At 43.3% G+C, this 22,405-nt stretch overlaps 1 protein-coding gene across 1 annotated transcript in view; it reads left to right on the forward strand.

The window, feature by feature from the left end:
• The window catches only part of med27 (mediator complex subunit 27), an 82,116-nt gene that overhangs the window by 29,985 nt on the left and 29,726 nt on the right, over positions 1–22,405 (forward strand). Inside the window, exon 3 of the mRNA XM_035784933.2 lies at positions 14,669–14,799. Coding sequence (XP_035640826.1) covers positions 14,669–14,799 — 131 coding nt within the window. The remainder of the gene's footprint in view (positions 1–14,668; positions 14,800–22,405) is intronic.

The raw sequence follows: 22,405 nt of genomic DNA on the forward strand, positions 1-22,405 counted from the left end.
CTTCACATTATTTCTAATTCATAAAGAATTAGAATTACTAGAACCATAAATCCACGACTTAGAAAGAAAACAGTTTAGATAGAAATGCTGACACCCTTCAACAGTTGAACACTTTGAAGCTCTAATATTACACGAACACCTGCTGAGACTGCTGCCATGAAACCCAAGCAACAATATGTTGAGCAAGGTGAAATTGCAGTTGGTAGCGTAACAATTAATTGATTTCAGAAGGATCCAGTCTTTAAAACATGATTACACCTGTATCAGTCCGAAAACAAAAGTTCAACGGATGATATAGACATTCTCCTTAAGGCCATCTTACTAATTATTCAGTGCCTTCAGAAAGTATTCATACCCGTTGACTTACTCCACATTTTAGTGTTACAGCCTGAATTCAAAATGGATTAAATTGTTGTTGTTTTTTTCTCCCATCTGGTCACAATACTCAATGATGATTATGTGAGAACATGTTTTTAGAAACGTTTGCTAATTAATGAAAATGCAATGCAGAAATATCTAATTTACATTCACACCCCTGAGTCATTACTTTGTAGAAGCATCTTTGACAGCAATTACAGCTGTGAGTCTTTCTGGGTAAGTCTCTTTCTGGGCTCCCGAGTGGCGCAGCGTTCCAAGGCACTGCATCTCAGTGCAAGCGGCACTGGATTCGAATCTGTATCAGGCTGTATCACATCTGGCCACGATTGAGAGTCCCATAGGGCGGCTCAAAATTGGCCCAGCATCGTTATTGACCCAGCATTTTTATTTTTACCAATCCAGCATTGGAAAACCTCCATAGTCTTTGTGGTTGAATCTGTTTGAAATTCACTGCTCGATAGAGGGACATTGCAGAGATCATGTTAAACAGGGGTGAGTTCTTATTATTTTACTTGTTAAGCAACTCCTGAACTTACTTATGCTTGCCATGACAAAGGGGTTTAATTCTTATTGACTCAAGACATTTCAGATTTTCATTTTTTTATTAATTTGTACAAATTTCTTAACATAATTTTGCTTTGACATTATGGGGTTTTGTGGGTAGGCCAGTGACAACATATCTCAATTTAATCCATATTAAATTCAGGCTTTAACAACAACAAATGTGGAAAAAGTCTAGAGGTGTGAATACTTTCCGAAGGCACTGTATGTGAACCAGAGAAGATGAATATGGATAGAAACATTACCCCAGATGAATGGTTGGCCATCAATAATTTACAAAATGGGAAATCCCAGTGGAAGACACTTTGTCTCAAATTGCTAAAGTCCATGTTACTTATGCTCACAGCAGCTCTAGAGAGAAATGAACTTCCCCAGTCACTATGTTTGGCTACAATCACCCTACTTAAAAATAAATGAGGATCCATTGTAATGCGGATCCGTCTGCCCAGTATCACTCTTGAATGTGGATTATAAAATCATTGGTAAGGTATTTGCTTTTTGCATAGAAACGGTAATGCATAGTTTATTCATTCAGATCAAAAAGGATTTATATGAAACAGGATGTCTTCAGAGATCTTGCTCTATTTAAAATCAAATTTTATTTGTCACATACACATGGTTAGCAGATGTTAATGCGAGTGTAACGAAATGCTTGTCCTTCTAGTTCCGACAATGCAGTACTAACCAATGAGTAATCTAACCTAACAATTTCACAACAACTACCGTATACACAAGTGTAAAGAGATGAAGAATATGTACATAAAAATAAATGAATGAGTGATGGTACAGAACGGCATGGGCAAGATGCAGTAGATGGTATAGAGTACAGTATATACATATGAGATGAGTAATGTAAACATTATATTAAGTGGCATTGTTTAAAGTGGCTAATGTTACATTTATTACATCAAGCCTTACGGTTATGGGCGGAGCAGTTGCCGTACCAGGCGTTGATACAGCCCGACAGGATGCTCTCGATTGTGCATCTGTAAAAGTTTGAGTGCGCTTTTGGTGACAAGACGGATTTCTTCAGCCTCCTGAGGTTGAAGAGGCGCTGCTGTGCCTTCTTCACCACAATGTCTGTGTGGGTGGACCAATTCAGTTTGTCCGTGATGTGTACACCGAGGAACTTAAAACTTACTACCCTCTCCACTACTGTCCCGTCGATGTGGATAAGGGGGTGCACCCTCTGCTGTTTCCTGAAGTCCACGATCATCTCCTTTGTTTTGTTGACGTTGAGTGTGAGGTTATTTTCCTGACACCAAACTCCGAGGGCCCTCACCTCCTCCCTGTAGGCCGTCTTGTCGTTGTTGGTAATCAAGCCTACCACTGTAGTGTCGTCTGAAAACTTGATGATTCAGTTGGAGGGCGTGCATGACCACGCAGTCATGGTTGAACAGGGAAAACAGGAGAGGGCTCAGAACGCACCCTTGTGGGGCCCTAGTGTTGAGGATCAACAGGGTGGAGATATTGTTACCTACCCTCACCACCTGTGGGCGGCCCGTCAGGAAGTCCAGTACCCAGTTGCACAGGGCGGAGTCGAGACCCGGGGTCTCGAGCTTGATGATGAGTTTGGAGGGTACTATGGTGTTAAATGCTGAGCTATAGTTGATGAACACCAGTCTCACATAGGTATTCCTCTTGTCCATATGGGTTAGGGCAGAGTGCAGTGTGGTTGCGATTGCGTTGTCTGTGGACCTATTGGGGTGGTAAGCAAATTGGAGTGGGTCTAGGGTGTCAGGTAGGGTGGAGGTGATATGGTCCTTGACTAGTCTCTCAAAGCACTTCATGATGACTGAAGTGAGTGCTACGGGGGCGGTAGTCGTTTAGCTCAGTTACCTTAGCTTTCTTGGGAACAGGAACAATGGTGGCCCTCTTGAAGCATGTGGGAACAGCATACTGAGATTAGGATTGATTGAATATGTCCGTAAACACACCAGCCAGCTCGTCTGCGCATGCTCTGAGGACGCGGCTGTGGATGCCGTCTGGGCCTGCAGCCTTGCGAGGGTTAACACGTTTAAATGTTTTACTCACATCGGCTGCAGTGAAGGAGGGTCCACAGGTTTTGGTAGTGGGCCGTGTCAGTGGCACTGTATTGCCCTCAAAGTGAGGAAAGAAGTTGTTTAATTTGTCTGGGAGCAAGACATCGTGGTCCGCGATGGGGCTAGTTTTATTTTTGTAATCCGTGATTGACTGTAGACCCTGCCACATACCTCTTGTGTCTGAGCCGTTGAATTGCGACTCTACTTTGTCTCTATACTGATGCTTAGCTTGTTTGATTGCCTTGCGGAGGGAATAGATACCACTGTTTGTATTCGGTCACCTCTGTTAGATATGGTCAGCATAATCCAAATGAATATATTACCATGGTTGATGTATTTATTCCTGGCCCTGCCAGTTTTAATTCCATGTACATGTTTAAATAAAATAAATGGCCTGCTCTCAACTTTATTTGGAATGGAAAGACCTTGAGTCAAATTGACTGTTTTACACTTACCCTATAAAGCTGGAGTTCTTGGACTACCTCTTATGAAGATGTATTACTGAGATGCACAATTGCATTCACTTAAACAATGAACAGCAGACTATCCTTGTGCATTCAGGAGTATCAAAGCCACAAAAATAATACATTGTTATGTAAAATATATTCACTACTTCGGGTCCAAGGCATCGATGAAAAAAACAGACATTCCAGTGATTCTCAATTCCATTTGTATTTGGGGGAAATGTACATGCATTCATGAGGTGGAAAAACCTATATCATCAGGCACCCCTGTTTGGAATAACCCCACCTTTCTGCCAGTGTCCTTTAAGTCCTGGTTCCAAAGTGGTATCATGAATTTTGAACGTGTACTATGATGGATCTCAACTGTCATTCAATTAATTACAGGAAAGATTAGGAATATCCAAGGCCGAGTTCTTCCAACTCAGAAATCGTATTCAATTGCTTCAACAGAATCTGGATGAACCTAAGGCATCTAGTGCAGAAAAAATTCTGAAAGAAGCTGCTACGCCAAAGAAGTTGGTTGCCAAGTTATATCAAGGGTTGATTGAAACTATACCTGATGGTTCAGAATAGAGGTCGACCGAATATGATTTTTCAACGCCGATACCGATTATTGGAGGAGCCAAAATGCCGATACCGATTATTGGAGGAGCAAAAATGCAGATACAGATTTAAATCTGCTTTTTTAAAATGTATTTGTAATAATGACAATTACAACAATACTGAATGAACACTTATTTTAACTTAATATAATACATCAACAAAATCAATTTAGCCTCAAGTAAATAATGAAACATGTTCAATTTGGTTTAAATAATGCAAAAACAAAGTGTTGGAGAAGAAAGTAAGTGCAATATGTGCTATGTAAGAAAGCTAACGTTTAAGTTCATTGCTCAGAACATGACAACATACAGTGGGGCAAAAAAGTATTTAGTCAGCCACCAATTGTGCAAGTTCTCCTACTTAAAAAGATGAGAGCGGCCTGTAATTTTCATCATGGGTACACTTCAACTATGACAGACAACATTGTAGCATTTTTTTACGAATTTATTTGCAAATGATGGTGGAAAATAAGTATTTGGTCACTTACAAACAAGCAAGATTTCTGGCTCTCACAGACCTGTAACTTCTTCTTTAAGAGGCTCCTCTGTCCTCCACTCGTTGCCTGTATTAATGGCACCTGTTTGAACTTATAAGTATAAAAGACACCTGTCCACAACCTCAAACAGTCACACTCCAAACTACACTATGGCCAAGACCAAAGAGCTGTCAAAGGACACCAGAAACAAATTTGTAGACCTGCACCAGGCTGGGAAGACTGAATCTGCAATAGGTAAGCAGCTTGGTTTGAAGAAATCAACTGTGGGAGCAATTATTAGGAAATGGAAGACATACAAGACCACTGATAATCTCCCTCGATCTGGGGCTCCACGCAAGATCTCACCCAGTGGGGTCAAAATGATCACAAGAACGGTGAGCAAAAATCCCAGAACCACACGGGGGGACCTAGTGAATGACCTGCAGAGAGCTGCGACCAAAGTAACAAAGCCTACCGTCAGTAACACACTACGCCGCCAGGGACTCAAATCCTGCAGTGCCAGACGTGTCCCCCTGCTTAAGCCAGTACATGTCCAGGCCCATCTGAAGTTTGCTAGAAAGCATTTGGATGATCCAGAAGAAGATTGGGAGAATGTCAGATGGTCAGATGAAACCAAAATATAACTTTTTGGTAAAAACTCAACTCGTGTTTGGAGGACAAAGAATGCAGAGTTGCTTCCAAAGAACACCATACCTACTGTGAATCATGGGGGTGGAAACATCATGCTTTGGGGCTGTTTTTCTGCAAAGGGACCAGGACGACTGATCCGTGTAAAGGAAAGAATGAATGGGGCCATGTATCGTGAGATTTTGAGTGAAAACCTCCTTCCATCAGCAAGTGCATTGAAGATGAAACGTGGCTGGGTCTTTCAGCATGACAATAATCCCAAACACACCGCCCGTGCAACGAAGGAGTGGCTTCGTAAAAAGCATTTCAAGGTCCTGGAGTAGCCTAGCCAGTCTCCAGATCTCAACCCCATATAAAATCTTTGGAGGGAGTTGAACGTCTGTGTTGCCCAGCAACAGCCCCAAAACATCACTGCTCTAGAGGAGATCTACCAGAATACCAGCAACAGTGTGTGAAAACCGTGTGAAGACTTACAGAAAATGTTTGACCTCTGTCATTGCCAATAAAGGGTATATAACAAAGTATTGAGATAAACTTTTGTTATTGACCAAATACTTATTTTCCACCATAATTTGCAATTAAATTCATAAAAAATCCTACAATGTGATTTTCTGGATTTCTTTTCCTCATTTTGTCTGTCATACTTGAAGTGTACCTATGATGAACATTACAAGCCACTCTCATCTTTTTAAGTGGGAGAACTTGCACAATTGGTGGCTGACTAAATACTTTTTTGCCCCACTGTATGAAAGCTGGTGGTTCCTTTTAGGTTGTAGTTATTATAGGAATTATAGGACTATTTCCCTCTATACCATTTGTATTTCATTAACCTTTGACTATCGGATGTTCTTATAGGCACTTTAGTATTGCCAGTGTAACGTTTGAAATGCTATTAGCGCTCACTAACTAGCTAGCCATTTCACTTCGGTTACACCAGCCTCATCACGGGAGTTGATAGGCTTGAAGTCATAAACAGCGCAATGCTTGACGCACAACAAAGAGCTGCTGGCAAAATGCAAGAAAGTGCTGTTTGAATGACTGTTTACACGCCTGCTTCTGCCTACCACCGCTCAGTCAGATACTTAGATACTTGTATGCTTGTATGCTCAGTCAGATTATATGCAACGCAGTACACACTAGCTAATATCTAGTAATATCATCAACCATGTGTAGTTAACTAGTGATTATGAATGATGTTTTTTTATAAGATAAGTGTAATGCTAGCTAGCAACTTACCCTGGCTTACTGCATTCACGTAACAGGCAGTCAGTCTCCTTGTGGAGTGCAACGAGAGAGAGGCAGGTCGTTAGAGCGTTGGACTAGTTAACTGTTGTCAGCTCGGGGGATCCAACCTTGCAAGGTGAAAATCTGTCTTTCTGCCCTTACATTTACATTACATTTAAGTCATTTAGCAGACGCTCTTATCCAGAGCGACTTACAAATTGGTGCATTCACCTTATGACATCCAGTGGAACAGACACTTTACAATAGTGCATCTAAATCTTTTAAGGGGGAATTAGTTTATCCTATCCTAGGTATTCCTTAAAGAGGTGGGGTTTCAGGTGTCTCCGGAAGGTGGTGATTGACTCCGCTGTCCTGGCGTCGTGAAGGAGTGTGTTCCACCATTGGGGAGCCAGAGCAGCGAACAGTTTTGACTGGGCTGAGCGGGAACTGTACTTCCTCAGTGGTAGGGAGGCGAGCAGGCCAGAGGTGGATGAACGCAGTGCCCTTGTTTGGGTGTAGGGACTGATCAGAGCCTGGAGGTACTGAGGTGCCGTTCCCCTCACAGCTCCGTAGGCAAGCACCATGGTCTTGTAGCGGATGCGAGCTTCAACTGGAAGCCAGTGGAGAGAGCGGAGGAGCGGGGTGACGTGAGAGAACTTGGGAAGGTTGAACACCAGACGGGCTGCGGCGTTCTGGATGAGTTGTAGGGGTTTAATGGCACAGGCAGGGAGCCCAGCCAACAGTGAGTTGCAGTAATCCAGACGGGAGATGACAAGTGCCTGGATTAGGACCTGCGCCGCTTCCTGTGTGAGGCAGGGTCGTACTCTGCGGATGTTGTAGAGCATGAACCTACAGGAACGGGCTACCGCCTTGATGTTAGTTGAGAACGACAGGGTGTTGTCCAGGATCACGCCAAGGTTCTTAGCGCTCTGGGAGGAGGACACAATGGAGTTGTCAACCGTGATGGCGAGATCATGGAACGGGCAGTCCTTCCCCGGGAGGAAGAGCAGCTCCGTCTTGCCGAGGTTCAGCTTGAGGTGGTGATCCGTCATCCACACTGATATGTCTGCCAGACATGCAGAGATGCGATTCACCACCTGGTCATCAGAAGGAGGAAAGGAGAAGATTAATTGTGTGTCGTCTGCATAGCAATGATAGGAGAGACCATGTGAGGTTATGACAGAGCCAAGTGACTTGGTGTATAGCGAGAATAGGAGAGGGCCTAGAACAGAGCCCTGGGGACACCAGTGGTGAGAGCGCGTGGTGAGGAGACAGATTCTCGCCACGCCACCTGGTAGGAGCGACCTGTCAGGTAGGACGCAATCCAAGCGTGGGCCGCGCCGGAGATGCCCAACTCGGAGAGGGTGGAGAGGAGGATCTGATGGTTCACAGTATCGAAGGCAGCCGATAGGTCTAGAAGGATGAGAGCAGAGGAGAGAGAGTTAGCTTTAGCGGTGCGGAGCGCCTCCGTGATACAGAGAAGAGCAGTCTCGGTTGAATGACTAGTCTTGAAACCTGACTGATTTGGATCAAGAAGGTCATTCTGAGAGAGATAGCGGGAGAGCTGGCCAAGGACGGCACGTTCAAGAGTTTTGGAGAGAAAAGAAAGAAGGGATACTGGTCTGTAATTGTTGACATCGGAGGGATCGAGTGTAGGTTTTTCAGAAGGGTGCAACTCTCGCTCTCTTGAAGACGGAAGGGACGTAGCCAGCGGTCAGGGATGAGTTGATGAGCGAGGTGAGGTAAGGGAGAAGGTCTCCGGAAATGGTCTGGAGAAGAGAGGAGGGGATAGGGTCGAGAGGGCAGGTTGTTGGGCGGCCGGCCGTCACAAGACGCGAGATTTCATCTGGAGAGAGAGGGGAGAAAGAGGTCAGAGCACCGGGTAGGGCAGTGTGAGCAGAACCAGCGGTGTCGTTTGACTTAGCAAACGAGGATCGGATGTCGTCGACCTTCTTTCAAAATGGTTGACGAAGTCATCTGCAGAGAGGGAGGAGGGGGGGGAGGGGGAGGAGGATTCAGGAGGGAGGGAGAAGGTGGCAAAGAGCTTCCTAGGGTTAGAGGCAGATGCTTGGAATTTAGAGTGGTAGAAAGTGGCTTTAGCAGCAGAGACAGAGGAGGAAAATGTAGAGAGGAGGGAGCGAAAGGATGCCAGGTCCGCAGGGAGGCGAGTTTTCCTCCATTTCCGCTCGGCTGCCCGGAGCCCTGTTCTGTGAGCTCGCAATGAGTCGTCGAGCCACGGAGGCGGGAGGGGAGGACCGAGCCGGCCTGGAAGATAGGGGACATAGAGAGTCAAAGGATGCAGAAAGGGAGGAGAGGAGGGTTGAGGAGGCAGAATCAGGAGATAGGTTGGAGAAGGTTTGAGCAGAGGGAAGAGATGATAGGATGGAAGAGGAGAGCGTAGCGGGAGAGAGAGCGAAGGTTGGGACGGCGCGATACCATCCAGTAGGGGCAGTGTGGGAAGTGTTGGATGAGAGCGAGAGGGAAAAGGATACAAGGTAGTGGTCGGAGACTTGGAGGGAGTTGCAATGAGGTTAGTGGAAGAACAGCATCTAGTAAAGATGAGGTCGAGCGTATTGCCTGCCTTGTGAGTAGGGGGAAGGTGAGAGGGTGAGGTCAAAGAGGAAAGGAGTGGAAAGAAGGAGGCAGAGAGGAATGAGTCAAAGGTAGACGTGGGGGAGGTTAAAGTCGCCCAGAACTGTGAGAGGTGAGCCGTCCTCAGGAAAGGAGCTTATCAAGACATCAAGCTCATTGATGAACTCTCCGAGGGGACCTGGAGGGCGATAAATGATAAGGATGTTAAGCTTGAAAGGGCTGGTAACTGTGACAGCATGAAATTCAAAGGAGGCGATAGACAGATGGGTAAGGGGAGAAAGAGAGAATGACCACTTGGGAGAGATGAGGATCCCGGTGCCACCACCCCGCTGACCAGAAGCTCTCGGGGTGTGTAGAACACGTGGGCGGACGAAGAGAGAGCAGTAGGAGTAGCAGTGTTATCTGTGGTGATCCATGTTTCCGTCAGTGCCAAGAAGTCGAGGGACTGGAGGGAGGCATAGGCTGAGATGAACTCTGCCTTGTTGGCCGCAGATCGGCAGTTCCAGAAAATCTGTCTTTCTGCCCTTGAATAAGGCAGTTAACCCACCATTCCTAGGCTGTAATTGAAAATAAGAATGTGTTCTTAACTGACTTGCCTAGTTAAATAAAGATTAAATAAAGGTGTAAAAAAAAAACGGCGCCCAAAAATACAGATTTCCGATTGTTATGAAAACTTGTAATCGGCCCCAATTAATCGGCCATTCCGATTAATCGGTCAACCTCTAGTTCAGAACCGATAAGGAAAAAATTAGGAAAGGATCTAAATTAAGAAATTGAGGAGAACCATTGGTCACAGATATGTGAAAATGCTCATCATACCTGTTCCTACAACCTAAACTACTACAATTTAACATAATTCATGTGATATGTCTGTGAACAAGTCCTATCTCTGTTGGATATGCAAAAAGCATTACATATTCTGTGGTCCTGTGTCAAGCTGACACCATTTTGGGATAATATTTGTATCATTTCATTGTGTCTAGGAATTTATATTCATCCATCTTCACGATTATGTCTGTTGAAAATGTAAATATTACTGATCAATATCAGAAATGTATAGCCGTCAATTGGAAAGAAGTATCTAGTTACATCCCTTTAGATATGGTATATTATAAAGTTAAACAAACAATTGAGAGATTTGACAATTTGGAGGACATGCAGTATGTTGATCACCTTGGAGAATGTTTTGCATAGTGGGCGTTTTTGTTTTCATATTTGAAAGAAAAATGTCAAAACAGAAACCAGAAGTGTTTCGGCCCTCGAGGTCTACAATTGAACAGCCTGAATAGCCTGGGCTAAAGCAACATTATCTGCTCTGCAGCTTTTGTGCTTGTTTATGTCTATCCATTGGATTTAGTGTGTTTGGCATTCAGGTTGAGCTTCACTGGGCTCCTGCAGCATCGGGCTGCTTCACAATCCAGGCCTAACAAAGTAGCCTCATTAGCCATGAAGAGGAAGCTTGGTCAATTAAAATAATTCCCCGTTAGCACAGCTGCTTTGGTCAGCTAAATTTAGCTAGGGGAGCGCTGTGTAGTCTGCCTCTCGCCTTGATTTGATTTGAAACGGCTCTCCATAGCCGCACATCTTGGCTAATTAGTTCAAGAGGAGGAATATTTGAATAGCAATTAATGAGCTGCGGGATTATATGAGCCCCAATTTAAGTGCTCTTTCTGTGGATGAGCCCTGTGGCGAATCCACAAAGTGAGGTGATGTACCATAAGATAGCTGGCGGAATCAGTCCAGATGAGACCTGCTACCTGTTTGCACTGCAGCCAGGAGACCCTGAGGAATGGTGCTAGGTTGTCCTCTACTTGTTGATTTTATTTCTGTTGTCTCCTGTTGTGGTAATACGATGACATATATATGTGACATACTGGTATAGGCTTACTGCATTTTGATACAGGATACATTAAAACTGATCAGAAGCATGGCTTTATCATATCAGCATTTTTCAACCTTTTGAAGAATTGCTGCATAGAAACCCTTAACATTATACACTAAACAAAAATATACACAACATGCAACAATTTCTAATATATTACTGGGTTACAGTTGATACAATGAAATTAGTCAATTGAAATTAATACATTAGGCCTAATCTATGGATTTCACATGACAGGGAATTCAGATATGAATCTATTGGTCAGATACCTTTAAAAAAAAAATTGTGTGGATCAGAAAACCAGTCAGTATCTAGTGTGACCTCTATTTTTACCTTATGCAGCGCGACACATCTTCACATGATGGATTTGCTGGGTATTGGCGGGAAAACTCTGTCAAACACGTTGCTCCAGAGCATCCCAAACATGCTCAATGGGTTACATGCTTGGTGAGTATGCAGGCCATAGAAGAACTGGGACATGTTCAGCTTCCAGGAATTGTGTATAGATCCTTGTGACATAGGGTCGTGTATTATCTTGCTGAAACATGAGGTGATGGCGGTGGAGGAATGACAAGACAATCTGCCTCAGGATCTCCTCACAGTGTCTCTTTAAATTGCCATTGATAAAATGCAATTGTTTTCGATGTCCATAGCGTATGCCTGCCTGCCCATACCATAACCCGATTTCCACCATGGGGTACTCTGTTCACAACATTGACATCAGCAAACAGCTCAGCCACACGACGCCATACACATTGCCTGATTTTTGCCCGGGTATAGTTGAAACCGGGATTCATCCGTGAAGAGCATCGTTCTCCAGCGTGCCAGAAGCCATCGAAGGGGAGAATTTGCCCAATGAACTCAGGTACGACGCTCAAAGGCAGTCATGTCAAGACCCTGGTAAGGACGATGAGCATGTAGATGAGCATCCCTGAGATGGTTTCTGACAGTTTGTTTGAAATTCTTCAGTTGTGCAAACCCACAGTTTCATCAGCCTGTCCGGGTGGCTGGTCTCCGACCATCCCACAGGTGAAGACGCCGGATGTTGAGGTCCTGGGCTGGCGAGGTCACGTGTTCTGCAGTTGTGAGGCTGGGTTGGACGTACTACCAAATTCTCTAAAACGAGGCAGCTTATGGTAGAGAAATGAACATTCAATTCACTGTCAACAGCTCTGGTGGATATTCCTGCAGTCAGCATGCCAATTGCACGCTCCCTAAAAAATTGACATCTGTGGCATTGTGTGACAAAACTGCACATTTTAATGGCCTTGCGTTGTCCCCAGCACAAGTTGCACCTGTGTTCTGATCATGCTGTTTACTCAGTTTCTTGATATGCCACACCTGTCAGGTGGATGAATTATCTCCCCAAAGATGACATGCTCACTAACAGGGATGTTAACAAATTTTGTGCTCAATTTAAGAGAAATAAGCTTTTTGTGCTAATGGAACATATCTAGGATCTTTATCTCAGTTCATGAAATATGGGACCAACACTTTTACATGTTGAATTTATATTTTTGATCAGAATAAGTTGACTAATAAAACATTTATTATACACGGAGTGTAAAAAAACATTATGAACACTTTCCATGACACTGTCTGACCAGGTGAATCTAGGTGAATGCTATGATCCCTTATTGATGTCACCTGTTAAATCCACTTCAGTCAGTGTAGATGAAGACTGGTTTAAGAATGATTTTTAAGCCTTGAGACAATTGAGACATGGATTGTGTATGTATGCCATTCAGAGGGTGAAGACAAAAAAATGTAATTCTGCCTTTGAATGGGGTATGGTAGTAGGTGCCAGGCTCATCTGTTTGAGTGTGTCAAGAACTGCGATGCTGCTGGATTTTACACTCTCAACAGTTACCCGTGTGTATCCAGAATGGTCCACCACCCAGAGGGCATCCAGCCAAAGGCAAGCCTGTGGTCGAAAATGGGTCATTGATGAAAGCGGACAAAGGAGGCTGACACGAATTGTGCAGAGCAACAGATGGGTTACAATTAGTCAGCTGACAATCCAGCACAACATTGGTGCTCAAAGACCCATAAAAGAATGCACAACTCATCATACCTTGACACGAATGGGGTATGGCAGCTGACGACAGAGTTCCACTTCTTTCAGCAAAAATGTAAAAACTGAGGATGCAGTGGGCTCAGGAACGAAAACACTGGACCTTGGAGAATCTCATTAATCCCAGTTCCTGCTATTTCATGCTTTTGGGAGGACTAGGGTATGGAGAAAACCGCATGAGTACATGCATCCATCCTGTCGTGTGTCAACATTGCAGGCTGGTGGTGATGTTGTGTTTTCATGGCACACATTGGGCCCCTTGCAACCTTTAAATTCCACGGGATATCTGAACATCATTGCCAGTCAGGTGCATCCTGCATGGCAGCAGTGTCTCCATCTGCAAATCAATTTTTTTTCAGCAGGATAATAATGCCCCAATGATAATAATGCCCCATGCCACAAGGCTCGGATTGTCCGGGAATGGTTCCACGAATATGACAGTTAATTCCGCTAACTGCAGTGGCCTGTCCCGTCACCAGATCTCAATCCAATTGAGCATCTGTAGGATGAGATGGAACAAGCTATTCGGAGTAGAGATCCACTACCAGCCAACTGGTGGGAAGCATATGAGTCAACATGGACCAGAATCCCTGTGGAACGCCCCTACGAATTGAGACTGTTCTGAGGGCAAAGGGGAGTGCAACTCAATATTAGGAATGTGCTCCTCATGTTTTGTACACTCAGTGTACATGCTTATTAAACATTATGCTAATTATACCTGTAAATTCATACCAAATTAGTAATGTCTTTATCAGGCCTGTACATACCCTGTTTTAATTTTTTATTGCTGGTCCCTTTAGGCTTTACTGTCACATTTGACACCTGCCGTTGGGCTGTAGGACGGATGCTGATTTTAACACCTGTGTGTTCTGCATAGCTTCCATCTCTTTCACGCCATTTCATCAGTCGTGGAGTGGCACTGCCGACAGGCTTCTGTCGCTTCTACATCAAAGTGAGAGCTGCTTTACTTGCCACTCGTCGCTCCCAAACCAACAACAGGAGGAGAGGGGGAGGCAGAGTGGGCAGGAGTGGAGGATATAGTTGGGCTACCAAACCAAATATTTCTCCTTTTTAAGTGAGCAGATTGTTGTCAGGCTTGGGTTTTAGCTTTGGGAAAACAGTCGACTACAGTGTCTCAATTAAACTTGATGATGAGTCACTTCTTTTCTTATTTTTCTCTACTCTGCTGCCAATGTTATCTTGTGAATTTTCTGGTTTTGTGTGGGCTGCTCCAGGCTAGAACAGAGGACACATTATAATATATAACAGTACAGCTTTCAACTTGTCATGTGTCACTTAACTCAAGGTCAGATTTCTACCTTTTTATTGCCTTTAATCTGACGCCTGTCACATTACTGTCATATCTTTGGCCTTGGAGCTGTATTTAAGTGTCTCAAGGTTTAGTGACAAAACAGACCCAGGCTAACTCAGCTTTTGGGTATTCACTATGTATGCTTGATGTGATGTGGTTTAGAGCTGCTCAGGATGATCTCCACCCTGTAATAGAGTACCGTCTGAAGTGTCTTGTCCTTCTCACCACAGTACATACATATCCGATCAGATGGTTCCAATGTTTCTGTGGGTTGCTTAAGCAAGGTGCATTTGGATTTCAGCATTGGCCATATATGTCTTAATCCCTAATGCCCCATGTTTCCTGTTAGGCCTAGTTATTGTATTAAAACATGGCATATTTTTATTATTTTCTGTTCTTTTCTCCCCATTCAGTTGCAGTACCATGCTGGCTTGGCGTCCAGTCTCCTTAACCAGCAGTCATTGAAGCGCTCAGCTAACCAAATGGGGGCATCTGCCAAGAGAAGACCCAAAGTCCAGCCCAGTACCCTGGTTCTGCCACCACAGTAAGTACAGCCCCTCTTCCTGCTTAAACATTTCCCTGATAGTTGCTAATGCAATGACTGAATGACTGAAAGATGAATGATCTCCCTCCAGTTATTTGTATTTCTGTTTAGAGTTGTCATAGTCCAGAAGGATCATGTGACTAATACAAATGGTGCATTGTCTTATTTTGTTGTCTTAGACCTCTTGCTTTGATAGGAGAGTGATGAGAGTGGGGGAAGGGCATGCAGGAGGCCTGGTTGGAGGGACTGAGGGACGACGTCCCCTGTGGAAGATGAAAGTGGTTGAAGGAGAGCGAAAATAGTGGTCCCCCGCGGGCATAGTGCGTGGTCCCCAGCTGGAAATGCTGCTACAAAACAGAAATCCATTGTGTGTTGGGCTCTTATGGATAGTCCTTGATCAGTGTGGCATTGTACCCTTAATCATCTTTGTACGCTGGTCTTTGAAATCGCCCACCTTTTTTCATCAATGTGCCTTTTGATAGATATAGGCTTCGGTTTTCATAATGTTATTACAATGCAGCTTTCTGGTGGATCAGGTTTGCAGAATGTGTGAAAATGGCACCTGGTGCTCTCTTCTGTTCACCCTCACACCCCTTGTCAACAAAAGAAAGATCCTTACAAAATGTCAGATTCACTGGGTTTGGGTGACATTTTCCCCCCCATATTTCCCATCTGGCACTTTAGCAGTTTTTGGCTTGGTAGGTAGGGCTGTCTTTGCTCAGTAAAGTGTCTGCACTCTGGATGTAAAAGGAAATATCAATAGTGGGCAACAGTGAAGGCACGGCTGTCACTGTACATCTTCCCTGAGCAGCTTCTCACTGTCCGATACCTGCGTTGTGCTGGGGTGACTCTGAGCTTTGGGGAAGTCTAATGGCTCCGTACAGCACAGGAAGAGAGTGGATGAAGAGTGGGTCAAGGTGAAGCCAACCAGCGGCTCCTCTGTCAAACTTCATTGTTCTGATGAATTTGCCGTTTCTAAATGGAGCAGCCAGCGCATGAATTATGCAGCACAACCTTTAAGTTTTTTTTGCATCCACCCTCCGGCATTTTTCTTCTCTATGTAGCTACAGAAATGCCCCAGAAAGAGCACTGTGTAATTACATTATTCCAAAGAAATGTTGATGGTAGTGAAAATGATATGATAGTACTGAAAATGGTATAATAATGGGTTTATGCAGACACTAGCTACACTAGCTAGGAGTCAAGTTCTTAACAGACACACACAGAGACTGGCCAGGGTGAAGGTTCAAATCGAATCTGCTATGTCATGTGAGCTAATCCTTGAAAACAATCATGATCAACATATGGAGAAACCAGGTTATACAATCTAATAGCCTATTAGTCCAACAAGTCACAAGAAGAGTTTGGCATGCAGGAGTCAAGACTGGATGCTGAAGAGATGAACAAATAATAGAATACATCTGACTGCTAACTAGCATGCCTCATGGTAGGACGTTGTCCGGGATGTGGCTTTGGTATGAAAGGGGGTTTCCAGATGCATATGAGAGAAGCGAAGAGGCAAAATTCTATTTTTCTGAGTTTGCCGAAATAGTCATACCTGAACAGCAAACCTGGTTTTAAAAAACGGATAAAGCAACACCTCACGGCACAACGCCTCTCCCCTATTTGACCTAGATATTTTGTGTTTATGTATTGATCAAATCAAATTGTTTGTCACGTACGCATGGTTAGCAGATGTTAATGTGAGTGTAGCGAAATGCTTGTGCTTCTAGTTCCGACAGTGCAGTAATATCTAACAAATTCACAACAACTACAGTTTAAGTCGGAAGTTTACATACACTTAGGTTGGAGTCATTAAAACTAGATATTCAACCACTGCTCCAAAACCGCCCCAAAAAAGCCAGACTACGGTTTCCAACTGCACATGGGTACACAGATAGTACTTTTTGGAGAAATGTCCTCTGGTCTGTTGAAACAAAACGAGAACTGTTTGGCCATAATGACCATCATTATGTTTGGAAGAAAAAGGGGGATGCTTGCAAGCTGAAGAACACCATCCCAACCGTGAAGCACGGGGGTGGCAGCATCATGTTGTGTGGGTGCTTTGCTGCAGGACGGACTGGTGCACTTCACAAAATGGATCATGAGGGAGAAAAATTGTGGCTATATTGAAGCAACATTTCAAGACATCAGTCAAGAAGTTAAAGCTTGGTCGAAAATGGGTCGTCCAAATGGACAATGACCCCAAGCATACTTCCAAAGTTGTGTCAAAATGGCTTAAGGACAACAAAGTCAATGTATTGGAGTGGCCATCACAATGCCCTGACCTCAATCCGATAGAAAATGTGTGGGCAGAACTTTAAAAGCATGTGCAAGCAAGGAGGCCTACAAACCTGACTCAGTTACAACAGCTCTGTCTTGAGGAATGGGCCAAAATTCACCCAACTTATTGTGGGAAGCTTGTAGAAGGCCACCCGAAGCGTTTGACCCAAGTTAAACAATTTAAAGGCAATGCTACCAAATACTAATTGAGTGTATGTAAACTTCTGATCCACTGGGAATGTGATGAAAAAATAAAAGCTGAAATAAATCAGTCTCTCTTATTATTCTGACATTTCACATTCTTAAAATAAAGTGGTGATCCTAACTGACCTAAGACAGGGAATTTTTCTAGGATTAAATGTCAAATATTGTAAAAATAAATAAATACGGAGTTTAAATGTATTTGGCTAAGGTGTATGTAAACATCCGACTTCAACTGTACCTTATACACACAGATGGAATAAGAATATGTACATAAATATATGGATGAGTGTTGGCTGTGCGGCATAGGCAAGATGCAATAGATGGTATGAAATACAGTATATACATATGAGATGAGTAATGTAGGTTATGTAAACATTATTAAATAGGCATCATTTAAAGTGACGAGTGATACCTTTTTATTAAATCCATTTGTTAAAATGGCCAGTGATTTGGTCCTTTTAGTTTGTCCATGATGTGTACGCCGAGGAACTTTAAAACTTTCCACCTTCTCCACTACTGTCCCGTCGATGTGGATAAGGGGGTGCTCCCTCTACTGTTTCCTGAAGTCCATGATCATCTCCTTTGTTTTTTTGTCGTGAGAGGTTGTTTTCCTGACACCACACTCAGAGTGCCCTCACTTCCTCCCTGTAGGCTGTCTCGTCATTGTTGGTAATCAGGCCCACTACTGTTGTGTCATTTCGAACTTGATGATTGAGTTGGAGGTGTGCATGGCCACGCAGTCTTGGGTATACGGTAGAGGGCTGAGCACGCAACCTTGTGGGGCCCCAGTGTATTGGATCAGCGAAGTGGAGATGTTGTTTCCTACCTTCCCCACCTGGGGGCAGCCCGCTTAATGATGAGCTTGAAAGGTACTATGTTGTTGAATGCTAAGCTGTAGTCAGTGAACAGCATTCTTACAGAGGCATTCCTCTTGTCTAGATGGGATAGAGCAGTGTGGTGGTGATTGCATCATCTGTGGACCTGTTGGTGTGCTATGCAAACAGAAGTGGGTCTAGATATGTAGCTATGTGCGCCATTGTAAAATTAATTTAGTTCTGTTATTGTCTATTAATGTTCTGTATTATGTCATTTTTTGTGTGGATGCCAAGAAGAGAAGCTGCTCCTTTCGCAACAGCTAATGGGGATCCTAATAAAATACCAACCGGTCAGATCACTGTATCAATGAGGCAGATCACTGTCATGCATATGTGTTAATCCTCTAAATGGAGTCATGCTGAATGTAATCAGCTAAACTGGAACATATTGACTGACTCCTCTCATGCATAAGCCAACCTCCCTTAGACCGCTAGCTAGCCCCCCGGTCTGGATTATTAAGTTAAGTGGTTAACACATTTAGGTTAATCATGCATCTTTTTGAGCTGCTAGAGTTGCTGCTCTGTCTAATCCAGAGACGCAGTGACCGAGTTAGAGCAATCTATTGTTAAAAGTGAAGATAAATGTAAGATTAAAGTCAAACTAACCATTAAGCATGATCGTGATTCCAACATACTGACTGATATCAGATCTATTTTTTTCTCTGGAAGGGTACCACTACACACTGAGTGTACAAAATATTAGGATCACCTGCTCTTTCTGTGACATAGACTGACCAGGTGAATCCAGGGGTGAAAATTATGATACCTTATTGATGTCACCTGTTAAAACCACTTCAATCAGTGTAGATGAAGGTGAGGACACAGGTTAAAGAAGGATTTTTAAGCCTTGAGACATGGATTGTGTATGTGTGCCATTGAGGGTGAATGGACAAGACAAAAAATGTGTCTTTGAACGGGGTATGGTAGTAGGTGACAGGCCCCCTGGTTTGAGTGTGTCAAGAACTAATTCTGCTGGGTTTTTCATGCTCAACAGTTTCCCTGTGTATCAAGAATGGTTCACCACCCAAAGGATATGCAGCCAACTTAACACACCAGTGGGAAGTATTGGCAGCAACATGGGCCAGCATCCCTGTGGAACGCTTTTGACATCTTGTGGAGTCCACACCCCAACAAATTGAGGCTGTTCTGAGGGCAAAAAGGGGTGCAACTCAATAGTAGGAAGGTGTTCCTAATGGTTTGTAATGTGTAGTAATATGGTGATATTGCATCTGCTTCTGGAAGGTCATCTGTGAGCTGTGCAATGTCATTTTGGTGGGACGAGTGCTGGGGTTGTCGTCTGTTGGCCAACAATGATAATTTTGTCTCTCCTGGGACACAGACCTTTGTCCTTGGAACATCAATTCAGATTGCAGTTGTCACCTTGGACTTGTCTATTCCTATCAGCATAGAGGCTAAGCAGGTCTATTGGGAGCCAACCCCATCACCTTCCCCACTGCACTGCTCTCTTAGGTCTGGCCTTGTCACAAGTATCACACAAACACACAAGTCCACTCACATATTAACACGGTAACAGAACAAGAGTAGGAACATTTCTGAAACACAAGCTTTTTTTCACATTGATCTTAAATGTGACATCACATTGTAACTGGAGTGATCATTTCCAGATGGTTTGTCTTCTCGATGAAGTTTTGGCCATCACATGGTTCTTCCCATTTTCTTTCATTGATCCCTAATATTCTGAAACCATTCTCTCCATATATTTTAGTGAGTCTGTGGACAAAATCCCAACTAAAAATAGACACAGTATTTAAAGGGATGACTTAAGAGAAATGTACTGAAAAGCCTATTGAACGAAAAATTCACGAGAAAATCTGTTGGCCAGTAAGTGAGTGTTTTCAGCAGTTGAATTACATTTATTTAGCGCGCACAAGAGAGCCATGCCTGCAAAGCCCGTTAAGCACCTGCACATGGTAAGTCTGAATACCAACTTAGTGAGAAGTGAGTAGGAAAGACATGTGTAATAAAGGTGTAATATCCTAAGTCGGAATCAAGCCCTATGTGCATTGGGTTGAACATAGGCAGTAGAGTTGCTTAATAAAGATGCAGAATGTCAATTGGCAGCATTGTAGGGTGCCAGGCGGCGGCCAGACAGTTACAAGACAAGACTTGTTCTTACATTCATACTGTATATTCAAAAAGACTAGCTGCTACACACAGTCTAATCTTCATGTGTTTTCTTTTAGTCAAGTCCTATTTTTTTAATCCATATGTACAATCAACTCTCGCATAGAGTTAGGCCTAAATTCCCTGTTTGGAGCATTTGAATTAGGTTAGGGTTACATGATGATGTCCCAGAATCACTTGCTGCCTGCACCATGGAGGACTTGGTGGCAAGGGGTGGTTGACTTTCCCAATTCAACATTTAGAATATTCGGCTGTCAATGAAGGCTTAAATTGGGAAGCCAATCAGAGCACAAGGGTGCTCTCCCCACAAGAAAATGAAAGTACATTTAGTCAGTCTACAGCGAGCTGAACGTTTTTGCGCCATTATGTTTTCATCTTTAACCCTCCAAACCATCTATAGACTATTGTCTCTCATCAGGGCCACATTTGCTGTGAGCACACCAGGCATGGGAGAGATCAACATTTCTGAAGATTGTGCAAAGCTGTTGTAACAGATGTGAAATGACTAGCTAGTTAGCGGTGGTGCGCGCTAATAGCGTTTCGATCTGTGATGTCACTGAGACCTTGAAGTATTGGTTCCCCTTGCTCTGCAAGGGCCGCGGCCTTTGTGGAGTTATGGGTACTGATGCTTCGTGGGTGTCAGTTGGTGATGTGTGCAGAAGGTCCCTGGTTCAAGCCCAGGTTGGGACGAGGAGATGGACGGAAGCGTTATTTCATAGTTTTGATGTCTCCACTATTATTCTACAATGTAGAAAATAGTAAAAATTAAGAAAAACCCTTGAATAAGTAGGTGTGTCCAAACTTTTGATTGGTAGTGTATATATGTAATTTTTTGCTACGTAGTAAACATTAGCTAGTGTTCGTCGGTTGTACCTGTGCCAAAACTCTGGTATTTCTTATCCTATAGCTTGTTCTCCATCTTTTGTTGTGCCAACATTTTTGAGCACTTATCTCAAACTTGTTTTCTCCTGGCTCTCTCTCTTGTTTCTCTTCAGCAGAATTGCAATACATATTGTATTGGCACATAAGTATTGTGATAATATAGTTCTTGGCAATTTCAAGCCCTCATTAGGACAATGGATGATATGGCAGCCACTTCAACACACAGAGGCAAATATTTGTCTCTCTCAAACCCATCCTCATTTTGTATTTAGGGAGCAGCTCAATATCAAGTAATTAGTGCTATGCTAATTGAGTATCCCCATGGTGCATGGTTTCGTTTTAGGGAAGTCAACTTTACATGGAGACTGGAAGAAACTTGCAAGAAAAACAGGCCGCTGTTTTTTTTTAAAGGTGTACGGAAGTTTTCAATGTTCAACCATACATGTACCAGGGGAATTTCTCGGGTGTCAGGCTCAAATAACTTGGTTTAGTTATAAGTGGAACTTGAAACTCCTAGCCCAGAATGGCAAGTATCCAACGCCTAGGGAGATGTTAATTTACAATACTGATTTGAGTCAGTGAAAATGTGTTGTGTTCTGGTTAAATGAGTTTCACTCCGTAGATGAATTATTAAGCAGTTAGATGTAAGAACAAGACTTGTCTTGTAACTGTCTGGCAGACTGCACCCTACAATGCTGCCAATTGACATTGTTCTGCATCTTTTTTAAGCAACTCTACTGCCTTTGTTCAACCCAATGCACATAGGACCTGATTCCGACTTAGGATATTCCAAATCATGTAATTCAACTGCTGAAAACACTCCCACTTACTGGCCAACAGATTTTCTCATGAAGTTTTCATTCAATAGGCTTTTCAGTACATTTCTCTTAAGTCATCCCTTTAAAAATGGTGTACCTTTTTTAGTTGGAATTTTGTCCACAGACTCAGTAGAATATATGGAGAGAATGGATTCAGAATATTAGGGCTCAATGAAAGAAATCCACCTAAATACATGCATTTTCGTCTCTGTTTCAGCACCAATTGGTACATTTTAAAATACTCTGATCTTGTAGATTATTTAGGGTTAGGAAAATATTTGTGAATAATATATTTTTTAAACAAGTTAGGAGAGCCTTTAAAAACATTCAGTTCTTCAACCCATGGTAATGTTGGAAGATTAGTGTACATAGAATTATAATAGGTCGAATAGTGTACAA

Source organism: Oncorhynchus keta, chromosome 14 (assembly GCF_023373465.1).
Source record: "Oncorhynchus keta strain PuntledgeMale-10-30-2019 chromosome 14, Oket_V2, whole genome shotgun sequence".
NCBI lineage: Eukaryota > Metazoa > Chordata > Actinopteri > Salmoniformes > Salmonidae > Oncorhynchus > Oncorhynchus keta.